Here is a 14,589-nt window from a genome sequence, read left to right on the forward strand (position 1 = left end):
GAAACGTTATTTCTCACAGTTCTTACTTTGCTTGCGTTTCCTTTCATTGCGACTGACCATCAGGATTACTGCTTTGTTATTATTATACATTAAATAGAGGACATCATAAAGGATTATTTCTAGCGCCGATTTACCAATAAAGAAATATTGAATTTACTGGAGGAGACACATATAGATTAGTCTCCGGACATATGCATTACGCAGGAATATGCATATAGAATGTTTCCACGGTAACCTTGTACACAGCGTTTCAAGGAGAAAAAACAGCTTTTACTGCCATCTAGTGGGCTTAATACTAAAACAACCAATACCTATCATGTTTCATTAACTTTGCAACTCAAGGGTAGAAATAGAATCATGCAATTCTGCAAATTACAGTCGAGGTATTTGGACAATAAAAGTTGTTTTTAACAGAATGGATACACTAATGAATTTTACACGATAATAACAATATCATAATAATCATAAGAAGAAGAAGAAGAATCAGCTGTGGCGGAGGCGCAATAAATCAGACAAAGCTGAAGTGGCACATTTTAATACATCCAACAGCTTCAGACTTCACTGCAGCACGTCTATCGTTGGATGCGCTGTTACAGACAGAGATACTGACCATCAGTTAATTGCGAGAAAAAAGTCAGAATTCTGACTTTTTATCACGCAATTGCGACTTTATATCTCAGAATTCTGACTTTTTATCACGCAATTGCGACTTTATATCTCAGAATTCTGACTTTTTATCACGCAATTGCGACTTTATATCTCAGAATTCTGACTTTTTATCACGCAATTGCGACTTTATATCTCAGAATTCTGACTTTTTATCACGCAATTGCGACTTTATATCTCAGAATTCTGACTTTATAACTCGCAATTGCGACTTTATATCTCAGAATTCTGACTTTATAACTCGCAATTGCAACTTTATATATCAGAATTCTGACTTTTTATCACGCATTTGCGACTTTATATCTCAGAATTCTGACTTTTTATCACGCAATTCTGAGATAAAAAGTCGCAATTAATCTTTTTTTTTTTTTTTTTTAGTGGCTTTTTTTTTTTTTTTTTAAGTGGCGTTTTTTTTTTTTTTTTAGTGGCGGAAACGGGCTTCCATAGAAGTAAAAAGCTAAATGAAGGCTATAACGAACCACTTGTTACAAGTGCCTTTTACAAGATATGTAAAAGCTTTTGAAAAATAAAAAGCAGGTATTACTAATGTATTTTATGTTGTAGAATAAAACATGAAAATATTAAGCTTGTGTTAACCACAGACCTTATTTTTAGGCAATAAACCAAAAACTTGTTCAAAAAACACATTGAGACAATGGAATCGGAGGAGCTAAAATGTGACCCTGGACCAGTCATAAGTCACACAGGTATATTCGTAGCAATAGTCGATTTTCTCTATATTTTTATTTTTTTGCATCCTCAGATTCCAGATTTTCAATTAGTTGTATATCGGAAAAATATTTTCCTATCCGAACAAACCATATATTAATGGAAAGCTTATTTATTCAGCTTTCAGGTGATGTATAAATCTCAATTTCAAAAAATTGACCCTTATAACTGGTTTTGTGGTCCAGGGTCACAAAGGCTAACTGCTATTTCCAGGCTTTGGCCTACAAAACATCATCCCTGCAGCACTCCATAGTAAAGAAGGTCCCCAGAAGTCCCATTGCCCATGCTGAAGCTATATACAATTTGCCATCAGTAAAGGCCATTTGCAGATGGACCTTCGGAGTGAACCAGTGCACATTAGCATTGGAGATAGATGGTGGCAGGTTAGAAGGGCAGCTCATTAAGATGCATAGATTTTTATCTATCTGCATGGCTAGCTGAGCCAAACATTAAAGTCCTTCAAAGATGGATGCTATTAAACTGAAAGCAACTATAACTGAAATTTTACTCAGGCCCAGTATTCCTCTTGGGAACAGAATGGGAATTTGGTCAGTAAAATGAACATAATATCAGAAAAATTAAATTTCATCAGCTTACTAAGAAAGTGCAGTCAAACAAAATGTCTGTTTGTTGTGGTTGTTGTGAGTGTTTCTTTAAGTTGAGAGAACCTATTCCCACTTCTATTGAGTGTTCACATGTGTGTGAAATCATACGAGTGAAAATAGTAGCTGAGAGCCTTAGTGATCATCTTGCTCTGTTCACACCAAATTGCACTTGGGTTAAAAAAAAAAAAAAACAGTGGACTAGTGTTCAACTTCCCTTGCCTGTCTTGGAAAGGTCTGAGGTCCTTGTCAGTGTTTCAGCCTAAAACTTTTGTGGTGGACACACTTATTTGTAATTAAAACTAAGTTAGAAAACTTTTCACAATACATTTTCATGTCAGTGTCAGCACTTGTCAGTGTTTTTTAAGACAAGTCCAGTTTTTTTGGCAGATATCTGAATATAATTGAAGTACTATTATCAACCCCCTTGACAGCAATTCCCTAATGCTTCTAAACAAAATCCTGTTTCACTTTAATTTTGAAGTATGCGTTACTCACATTTCTTGCTAATTTCACTTATTCAAAGTTTATGCAGGCTTTTAGACAGCCTGCCTTTCTAAAAGCCAAATTATTTTAGCCTAATATTATTTATGTATAATTTATGTATATTACTTGACTTATGTATTTGAATGGGCAGGTGGTGGTTACAACCAGTGCCCTTGGTTGTAAACAGATGCACCTCCAGTTCATTGATTATAAAAATACATAAATAATGAAGCCCTGTGCCATTTGACACCTTATTGATTTTCCCATGAGTGTCTGATTGATACAAGCTTGAAAAGTCAAGAGGCAATTGATTCTCACTTACTTCCATGCACTATCCTATCATTACAGGATGCCTAGATGCTCCACGTGCCTCAAGACCTTACATCAAGACTCAATCTGGTGAGATGGCACACTCGGCACACAAACGCCTCCAAACATAAAGCCTTTGACTGCACTGGAATTCAGTGCCTTCTGTTAAACCATAAACCAAAGGCTTCCTTCCATGCAACATCGGTTTTCGTGCAACCCTGGGAAAGAACTTCAACCAAATCCGAAAACAACATATCCTATAAGGGGAGTAAGGCTCCTGTGAGAACACTAACCATGCTTCAAAGAAAAATCTGCATTAAATCTGTGTGGGTGAGCAGGTGAGCATGGAGATGCGCCAAAATGTCTGAGACATTGAAATCTGTGACTTTCAAGTATGTTATTATGATGAATATAGATCTCATTTTAGATCAGGTCCATTGGCTTAAGATTACTTAAGAAACTCTATCTGACTCAAAAACAAAGTCTCAAATATATAACCTCACAGCTACAGACTTCTATACAAAGTGGTTATGCTAATCTCCCCAAATTGCTGTTTTGCTGTAATCTGCATAATTAGCACTGTTAGCTCAATTGATGTTGACATTGAGGGAAATAAAAACACACTGACAAAAATTGCATTCTCCTGATTGTTTTCATCAAGGCACCATTTCCTCTGTAAGTCTTTCATATGCGGAGATAATAGGCTTATGTTTCTCAAACAAATCCTGGAATGCATGTCCTAAGCCATTCATGATGCTCAATGCACAAAAGTCAAGGCTGCCTCTGAAATACTGGGCAAAAAAGGCCGCCAATACAAAAGGATAAAAGCTGCTATTACCCAAAGTGTGGTGATGAGGATTTAAATAATGCTAGCTACTTCACGCTAGTCATGTGTGTAGGGTTGGGAATCAATCATCAATTCCAATTCTGCAACTGGACACTCAAGGACAGTAATTGGATACTTGTTATAAAATAAAAAAAATGTTTTCTGTGCTGAGTACATCCAGAGCCCACATGCAAAACGCCACCTCTCATAGTGCTGTTCTGAATACTTAATTGAGTTCTTCTTGAGCATGAAAGGACAAACTAGAGATTTGCGGAAGTTCAGAACGAGAGGGTTTTGCATCTTATGCCCGGTTCAGACTACATGTTTTTAGCCTTATTTTGCCACGATTTGCTTGACGTAGGGTGCTGTGGGGATTCATAAACGACAATGGACATCGGGACGCAAGATTAGATTGTTTCAGCTCGTGTAGTGTGTCATAGTGGACGACAACCGATGCCGCGTCTGCGATGCTTCACGAAATCAGAAAGATTAGCATGTTTAATTTTTTTTCTCCGTCGTCCACGACAAGTTCCATCACACGTGTGACACTGGCCAATAGAAGCACAGAAGCGCCTTCCTACATGCTTTCAAACAGACCAAAACAAAAGAGAGACAATGGCATCATTCCTGCTAGGTGCAATTTACAATGGAGAAAATGTTTGTGGAGCTATGGCAACAATACTCCTGGTTTATGATGTTTCCTGAAAATAAGTGAAAAAAAAGTTAAATAAAACATATGTTACCTCAGTTCTCTTTGGAGGAAAAAAACAAATATCCATGCAATCCAGATATGTGTCCACTTTGGGGCTTTTCTGACGACAAAACACGCTTCTAGCCATTGTTTGTTTACGCTCATGGCACCTTCTGTCAGTCGTACCAAGCTCTCAATGACAGCATGCACGCCATTAAAGACGGCACGCGATGAATGGTCGGGTAGCAACGTGTAGTCTGACCTGTTTCTTGTCCACGACACGACACGATTTTAGGAGTCAAAATCATATAATCTGACACAGTGACTATCGTGACCGATAAAAACAGTGTGTAAGCTGAACCCGGTGTTAGAGTGATTAAATTGCCTTTTTTGAACTGGGAAAGAAGTTTAAATGTCAACATGTTAAAAAAAGTATTTTTGCAATTGGAGAATCAAAAGTATTCTATTCACTGTAAACCCTAATGCTTAAAATAATTAATTGGTTTGAGTAGGGTAAACTTAAATTAAACAAATTAGTTCACTCAAATGTACTTTTATGAATATATAGAACATTCTTTTTCTTTTGAGTTCACAAAACTGACACATTTTAAGTAATCTGAATTTATTGTGCAAGTGGATATTTAGGAGCGCTTAATGCTTTCCTGTGCTAATTTAGAAGAGTTTCTGTTATGTTGTTTTTTGGGTGGAGTTACCATCATGGTGACAAGTGGAGCATGAGCTTAGTTTGAGAACAGATTAGATAGTGTTAAAAGTTTTATATTGCTGTACTCATTCAGAATTTGCTATGCTATGTTAATGCTTTCAAAGCATTGTGTTACCAATTAGCAGGTTAGCATTACTGAATCAGCTAGTTTAGCTAGCCAAGTTAAATGAATGAATAAGTTTACTCAAATATTTCAAGTTAACAGCAAACTTTGAATTTCTTAACTTAAACATTTTGATGTAACTGATTACCTCATTTTTTTTTTTTTTTTTTTTTTACTTATTCGGGTTTGCAGTGTATTTCATTGTTCGGACAAGCACCACAATCTCACACCATTGGATGAACAAATGTTTCTGTCTCTGGCTGCTCAAACAAACAATGTTGAAAGTGCCACAGAACCACAGTGTTTACACTCTCTAGGGAAATCAATCTTTGAGAATGCCTTACTTAAGGTATCTCTGCACATTAAACTTAAATTGGAGAAAGTATTCTACCCTCCAAAAAATTACAGACATAAACATTGTTGAAAAAGATTAGAGAATTCTTTCCTGACTGTGTACTTGCAATTTCAAAGATAAACTGTTCCAAGCAGGTGGATTATTGATCTTCTCAACTCAAAGAGAGAAGCACTCTGTTTAAAAGAGGCTTACCGATAGGGGGCCAAAAACAACCCAGAACACCCATTATGAGAATAATAAAGGAATGCATAAAGGAATTTGTTTTTTTGTTTGTTTGCCCCCCCCCCCCACCCCCTTTAGACATGCTACTAACTATAAGTAACTTTGCAACTACATGTCAACTAACACTCAGAGTATTAGTAAACTGTAGTAGACTGTTAGTTTAGGGTTGAATAATAGAATAAGTTGACACGTAGTTGCAAAGTTACTTGTAGTCAGTAGAATGTCTGTTGGGGAGCATCAAAATAAAAGGTTAGCAGATATTAAGCAGACAGTCTACTAATACTCTACTGACTGGTTGTTCATATGCAGTTGCAAAGTTACTTATAGTTAGGAGAATGTCTAAAGTGGACCATTGAAATAGTGTTACCAAAAAAGATCCAGCATGTTGATTACTACTACTAGTAGTACCTACTATAAATATTACAACATTGGAGTGCATCTACCTACATTTTTGCAAAACTCCTTATACATACAAAAAACATACTACAATTCACTGCAGTTTCAGCTGAAATGAACACTAGAGGAAGTAAAACACCAACAACTATTATTCCTTTTCACACAATCACAATTGGGGCAGAATATCGATTAATAAAGACTTATTTCTGCATGTTTCTTTGAACAATACTATGTTATGAACTCAAAACACTGTACCGTAGTGCATGATTTGTAAACTACTGCATTTTGATGTTTACAACACATTATAATCTACATTTTTGAATGGCTTTTCTAAATTTACCTACAGCATTGCATTTGCGATGCAGAGCGCACAGGTACGAGCTCAAAGACTTGTAGAAGCAAGCTAAAATGGCATGGTTGATTCAGCAATTGTGTTTCATCTCACATTTGCTTTTGTTAACACTTTCAGGGATGTTTGGGTGTTTAGTTTAGGTGGTACATTATTTTCAAACGCAGATGAGCATTAGCCTTTAAGCGCCACTCACCGGTCATTTCATTTCCGATCTGCCTCAATAATACGTACAACAACCAATGTGATAAAACGCTGTCAGATTAAAAAACTGAATGTGCTCTTAGCACCACTTACTTTGAAAGTGTCATGAAGCATGAAAAAATCGACGTAATACTATTTTACAGAAAGGTCACCACAGGCATGTTTTTTTCAGTGAGCCTGAGTTGAAATAGTAGGCTACTATTTATTGTATGCTCTTCACATACCACAGAAAAAGAGCTGAGGACAAATGAAGTACATGGAATAGTTTGCCTGTGAAGAGGAAATTTTGATTGTAATGAAGAATGCTGAGAGCAGCAGAGGACAGACAATGTCACAAAGCACCAGGCCTGAGAAGAGAGAAATCTTAATGACTTTTCTGACCCTCAGATGACAAAGTCCCAGCGGCCTCAGGGAGTCTTGAAGGATTAGACCTGGCCACTCCGCAAAAGACAACAAGCCATTGATAGTCCTATAACAGATTATGTGATGTTCGTGGATCATACTTCATCTGCTCAAGACAATTTACAGTGAAACAGGAAAAATGCAGGGTGATCTCATTCATATTCAAATGTTGTACACATACATTTATGTATGTTTGGAAAGACACTGAAATGCAATCAATGATTTGGCTTAATCTGAAGTAAAGCCTATAAATTTAGAGTTTGTATTTTTGCGAATCCTCTAAGGCAGCGGTTCCCAAAATGGGGTATGTGAGGTGGCAGAGAGGGTACGTGAACAAAATGCTGAGTTTTGCCATTCATATCATTCTATGCTTCCTTAAAATAACATTAAAACTGAGCATGTATTTCTAGCAGGCAAAATGGCATAAATACATAACATCCAATCAAACCTACCTCATCTTTTGCGGTCAAAGCTACTGCATCCACACAAGCAGTGTGTATATGACAGAATGCATGCAGAGTTAATCATGCTAAATTACTGTCGTTTTCGACAATGTAAAGGTGGGGATTTAGCACTTACTAGCATAAAGAACAAATAGCCTATAGACAGAATGTGCATTGAGATCGATTTAAAACTCAAACTTCAATACAAAAACATACCCTGTGTGAGTTCTTGTTTTTAAAGGAGCTATATGTAAGATTTTTACTTTAATATAGCATAAAAATACCCCAATATTTTTGCAGATATTTAGGAAACATGCTAAGTTCACCTACTTGTTTCTCAGAAAAACAATGCTACAGCCAGTCATTCTACTTTGAAATTTGCGTTCCGTGTCGGAATTTCTGTCTTTGTTTTGGTCTGTGCTAAACCCTGTGCTGCCAGTTTATCCAATAGTATTTCGACATCACAGGTTGCCAGTTGGTGGAAAACGCCGTGTATTAAAGCCATGGAAACCAGCAAACAAACTGGGTCACAGAATCGCAGATTCTACCTGACCTAAAAAGCCTCTGCATCTATCTAAAAATCTCTATGAATGACAGCATATTTAAACACAGATAAATCAACTCATCAGCTTACAGTGTGTAAGTCTCCTCAGCTTTCATTTCCATTAAATTGCGCTCCTTCTTGTTGCGTGTCCTCAAGCTGACCACCCGCGTCTTTGAAGGAGGGGGCGGGGCAAACAATATTTTGAATTTGGACTGCAGTACCTCTTGACCACTGGGTGTCATTCCTACATAGAGCCCTTTTAATGTTGAATACATTATACAAGCAATAACGCACACGATCACAAACGTGACATTGATTTTATACAACAGTTAAACAAATATTAAGTGATGTACATTTTAAACACAGTCCTGTCAGCATTGTTTGCTCTATTTTGCAAAGAAATAATATAGTTCCAATGAATGCCACAGCAGAACTGTTGCTGATCTCCAACAAAGACTGTATATAAAGTCTCCAAGCAACACACAGCGGTGTTTCGTGAACAAATCTGCTGCTTTGAACGAATCGTGAGAGTTATTAATTCAATGAGCCATTCATAAATACAGCCACTTGCTTTGTTACTGAATAAATGTATGACTCAATGACTCATTAAGACAGTCACTTACCGCCACTGCGGATTTCGTTAAATATTTAAAGTATCACTTCTTTTTTACTATCATATCACCAGCATATTTCTCTATTTAACTTTAAAAAAACAATTTATTCCATAAAGGTATTCATAGAGGTAAAAATGCATGGGGAAATCAATTTAAGATGGCAAATATTGGTGTGACTGCAGTCTTAAGTGGAAGTGAGGGGGTACGCAAAAGGATGTTAAATGCCTCGGGGGTTGGGAACCACTGCTCTAAGGAGAGTTCGGAACTGAAATTGCTGGAATTTCTGAGAGGGCATCGCCACAGGTGACCAAGTTCAATACTCAGACTCTCATTTACAAGTAAATGACCTTTTTAATGGCAAATTTATTTATAAATGGAATCTAGATGGAACTAATGAAAGTAATTTGCAGTCTTTGTATTGATGAATTTAATTGTCATTAAAGCTAAAGAAGTATGAAACTTAACTGTAAAACTGCTGATGTGTTTAAAAATAGGATGGGGTAACTGTGTTAAATAAATGATGATATCAAACATATTTTATTGATTTCATTATTAATATGATAATATAAACAACCTATAAATTCCACTCACATCTGTAAATCTTCTTCATGACTGTTTATTAAATTCATATATTTTTCAACCTAAAAAAATATCACAGAAAAAGCAAGTTTATGTGATTTCGGTATGATTATAGTTCTTGTAATTTCATAAATAACTCAAGAGCCTCTCAAGTCTCTATATCTGTACTATAATCAAAGTATGATTAGTATAAAAGATTCCACACAGACTATAATAAGCATTTATCCACACACCATTTTAACATGACATAAGGTCACTGTTTTTATGCGTAAAATAGCAAAGCATGTAGAAAAATAAAATACCACTATGATTTCATTGATCTGCTCCTTCAAAGGAACGTCTTTGATAGATATAATTGATGATGGATGCCATAGAATATGTATTACATTTTTAAATACGCAAAGAATGAAGCAGCCTTGAATAGCATCATTCACTGATGAAGGGTTTCAGAAACCTTTCAAATCAAAATATGTGGGCTGCACCAGAAACTTGAATCCTGCTTGAAGTAACTGCATAAAATTCACCAAAATAAGCTTTCAAGTGAGATGAATATGAATGTGTCAGAATCAAACTCCAGGTGTACAGAGTATGACATAGACAATTTTAGGTAATTATGCTAACCTAACCAGAAGTGCTATTTGATAAAAGAAGAAAGCTGTGAAAGCTGTGGGACTCATACTAAAAAAGTAACGCAACCACCACAAAAACTGAGAGGGTCAGCAGCTGTTGGACGTCTAATGAAATAACCCATAATTTGGTACTAAGGCCTGTATTTTGGAACATACAGTATATACTACAAAAAGCCTATAGGGCAATTCCACGCAAAGGTCATCTTTACTATGAAAAAAAAAAGTTTTAACCAAAAGAACAAAACCCTTTTTAAATTGTCCATTTAGGTCTGTAATATACTGTATTAATGTGCTCTAACAGAAATTTTAAGAAAATTGCCTTGTTTATCCACAATATATGTGGTAAGTAACAATGCTTAAATTAAATTTTCAACCAACCATATTTCATGCTTTCAAAAAAGGGATCAAAGACCCCATTTTTTAAACTTTAATTTTAGCAGTAAGCATTGTGTAGAAAGATGGATACATGCCTGAGAAATAAATACACTCATTTAGTCATAACAGCACTGCCTGATGAATTTATAAGGGCTAGAATAAAGAGGTCAGGACGCTTCAGTGCTCTGTCACGTCCGTAACGTTTTAATGATTAAGTTTATGTCATATAACAATTATAAATGCAAATAACTTGAAACTTTATATGCAAAGCTAAATTATGTTTATGCTTATTAGGATCAACAATTCATTTCACTACGTTGCTGTGAACAACCATAATAAGCGTTACGGACGTGACCGTTACGGACGCTTCATATTAAATCCTATGAGTTTGCTTCTTTATATTGCTATCATCTGTTTCAGGCTTACCATATCAGAACATACCCAATAATCGCAATACTCTTTGTGCTTTGTTAGTTTTAATATGAAAAAGGTTTAACTTTCAAATTCAGTCGATTTTATTATTTTTTTTTTTCAAAAATTAAACAATAGATGTCGCTCTTTAATAGCCTACGGCGTGTGACAGATTAGCTTCTGCAGCGCCTGTAAGCGGCGGATCAGGCGCACATGAATCGATCTTCTCTTCCTCTTGCCAGAGAACGAAATATGAACATCAAAAGGTAGGCCTATATGATACAGTACAACTTATAGAAGAGCATTGTGTCTCATAGGACACTTCCCTCGGGAATTGGGATGTCGCGTTACCTGTTGGTTAAAAATGAATAGCCTAGCCTATAATGATCACAATCCGCGCGATCAAACAAAATGAAAATAATACGATTGCAATAATTTTGACTTGAAATAAAGTTTGATCATTTTGACTCAAGACTCCGCTTTAAACTCTGAAAACTAGACGAAAAAAACCGTGTGGTCATTCATACACAAAACATAAAACTGACATGATTGCGATTGGCAATAGTGTCAATCGGTTCACCTGACTGTGGGGAAAACATGCGATTTTAAACTGCTTTATGATAAACATTAATATTTGTCAATGTATTTTAGCATGCAGTTCTGTAAGAAGGAAAATCATGGTCTCTAAATTGATTCTTGAACAACGCACATGCTTGTCAACATGAGAAATAGGTCTAATCTATAACCTTTTGCACTACAGAGTATAACGTTACATTTGTATAAAGTTTAGTAAAAAGTTGATCAATTGTGGAGTCTTACCATACTGGTATCCCAGATTTCAATATTTGGTGGTGTACATGCTTGCTTGAGGTCTCTGTGAAAGTTTTAAAGCAGTTTTAAACCAGTCTTCTGTGCCGCTTTCAGACCGGTCACATCCGTAACGGAAAACTGTCACATCCGTAACGTTGTTTTTTCCTCATTAATGCGAACACGAAAAATGAAATAAAATTATTATTTTATGCTCTGTGGAGAGCCAACCCTTCTTTATTCGGTGGGCAGTATTACTTTTGGTTTGCGCAATGTAATTCACAGAATTCTTAAAAAATATGTTGTCACCCAAAACTTAGTGACTTTTTTTGTCACGTCCGTAACGCTGTATATTTCCCTCATCTAAAAAATAAAACAGTTGAGTAGACTGACATTTTTCTAATGTCTGGACTCCTTTAGTAAGGGATTATGAATATATAAATAGACGGTTCAATATGTTGCTATTAAATGCATTCTTTGAGCATTTATATTTCAAGTTTTGACTCCAAATGTCACGTCCATAACGCTGGAATTGCCCTATAGTGCTTTTTCAGAGGCCATGAAAACTCTACTTATCTCTTGAGGTCTATTTCCTTTATAGTTTTGAGTGGTCTCTGAGAACATGTTTGGGACAGACTCCTCTCACAGATCATTTGGGGAAAGAGGTGCCATAAATTTTATTTGTCAAGAATAATACTTCAAATATCGCTGCAAATTGATAATCAGAAAAAAGTTAATGCCAAGTATTGAATGAAAGCCTGCAGAAGAGCTTCCCTAGTGGTCACTCTACCTATGTCAACAATGCAATTCTTACAACTAAATTACAATGAAAAAAAAAAAAAAAAACTGTTTTGAATTTTACATGAAAGGTCGGGAAAGCCATCAAATGGTTTTTGCATCTGTCAGTTTATGTGATTTTCCAAAAAGTGTCCCTTGTTGTGCATGCTGTGATGCTGTGTAGTCTTTAATGGTGTTGTAGTGCCACCCTTTTGAACAGCCAATGAATTACCAAGACTGATAACATTGCAACAATACAAAAGGGGAGGTGACAAATCTCAGTATTACCAAATCACAGAGGAAAACTTTTTTTGCTGCACACAAACTTTTCTCACTGTTGTACTTGTGTATGCTGGGGATACAGCCAGCCAGTCATTATCGCAAAAATAAACCCCAACAGGGTGATCAAGATCAAGTTTTGTTACACCTTAAAGGGATTTATTATGACATTATCAGGCTTATTACACAGCTAGTCAGCAAATGAATAAAAACATAGACATGAAATATTGAGTTGAGCTGAATTTGTATAGTATTGCATTGTCAATGGTCATTATTAAGAAATATGCCTGCTGCTGAATGCTCCAGTTAACCAAGAACTGTGTAATAGTGTATAACTGCTTACTGTTATAATAACTGAGCACAAGCAAGGAAGGAATTGACTATGTCATTTTTTAAATAACATTTCTAATTGTTGAGGGCCCCCCTGGACCTTTGGGACCCCCCAAAAAGTTTCCACCTTAAACCTTAGCGACTGTTCATTGTAATTACACTGCAAATCAAACAGTGCAATCATCAATCAAGTTGAATTCTTACCACTTGAAGTTATGTGAAGGAAGAGGCGAGCGTCCGAAGCTCTGATGGCAGCAGAGTACTTGTCCTCTTTCCCCGGGACCTGCACTTTCCGCTCGGGCATGAGTCGGACCCTGAGCCGGCCTCCCTCCGCCCCCAGCCACCACTCCAAAATCCGCGATAGGTCCATTTCCAGGAACACAACCGGCGCGTCCTCGTACACATGCAGTCCTCCACATCCCGTTTTAACCATCTCTTCGCCCACCTCCACCACAACTTGATTGGACTTTCGACTGGCGTTGGTCAAACCCAAATTCAAAACTTTCGGCACGGGACGCTTCTGTCGATACGGGAGCTGTCCAGTGCTGGATCTGTTGACGTTCATCGCGGCCAACTTTACATCAACCAAACTGGCGACGGTTTTTTGCAACGGAACGCAGCGCATGACCAAGTTCGCGCGCACCGTGTAACATCCGTTAAACGACAGACAGTCTCCGTTAAGCGGGCGCTTTATAAACAGAGCCAAGTAGTAACGTAACAGCGACGGGACGGCGAAATCCACCGAGAGCGTCTTCCTCTTGATCCGAGAGGTGGAGGTCTGGTTGGAGTCCTTTCTGTCGGTGCCGTTGATGAACACGGACGTGGGAAAAGTAGCGAGTGCGTCCGCGGTTCTCTGAGAAGCGCACTGCAGCTCGGGAAGAAATGCCGCAGACCAAAGAAAAAAGTAGAGTATCCGTGCAATCATGGTTTAGGCTGAAAAGATCCTGTTTTCTTTTGGTTCTGCTTCACTCCGGCACCCTCACGCTCTCCAAATGGGGTGCTGAATCAGGAAACGAATGGAGAGCTATTCGAGTCTACATTTCTTCTGCTTGTGCATTAAGATGTGTTTGCTTTTATCAAAGCTCTTGAGGTTGATGTTTAATTCCCGCATATTAGAGAAGAATATTCCACACAATATTTCCTTGGTAGGCTCATTAATTCGCACAAAAAGATTCGCCTCTTGTGGAGCTTCTTGGTATGCCTAACAAGTTCTCCAGGGCTGCTCAAAGGCTCCTTGTATCTGCATGCAATACCTCAGAGTCGTTCGGTCAGCAATCCTCTTTTTAAATATCTTCAGCAGTCGTATGATAACAAATCCTTACACATTTAACATGCCCACTTTTCGACAAGCCAGCATATTTACACGACAAAACTGCGCGCGTTGAATTCAGACATAATCATTTATCACCCTGTTTCTGACTATCATAAACAGAAGTTTATTTTATAATACTGTAACTAAGAATACTTTTCGCTTTTTGGACGTGGTCGATCTAAATCGAGCGGGTCTTACCTGCGCAGCCAGTCAAAACGAGGGAGCCTTTTCAGCGCGAGCTGCTCATTTGAGGCTGCAAATGCCGCGTGTGCGCGAGCCCACTGTGCGCGTGCCACCTCGGCGCTCCGCTTTTTTTTTTTTTTTTTTTTTTTTTTTTTGGGCTTGTGAAACTCACTTCTGCATCTCTTTATGACGTCACCAGCAGCAGGTCGTTAGACGCGAATATGAGCCCCTTAAAACTACCG

General features: G+C 37.4%; 1 protein-coding gene across 1 annotated transcript in view; it reads right to left on the bottom strand.

Annotated features, from left to right (window-relative positions):
* Nucleotides 1-13,777, bottom strand: part of alk (ALK receptor tyrosine kinase) — a 504,605-nt gene extending 490,828 nt beyond the window's left edge. The window contains exon 1 of the mRNA XM_067367730.1: nucleotides 13,057-13,777. Within this exon, the coding sequence (XP_067223831.1) occupies nucleotides 13,057-13,777 (721 nt within the window). The remainder of the gene's footprint in view (nucleotides 1-13,056) is intronic.
* Nucleotides 13,778-14,589: the final 812 nt, after the last annotated feature.

The sequence above is a fragment of the Chanodichthys erythropterus genome, chromosome 18, assembly GCF_024489055.1.
Source record: "Chanodichthys erythropterus isolate Z2021 chromosome 18, ASM2448905v1, whole genome shotgun sequence".
NCBI classification, from domain to species: domain Eukaryota; kingdom Metazoa; phylum Chordata; class Actinopteri; order Cypriniformes; family Xenocyprididae; genus Chanodichthys; species Chanodichthys erythropterus.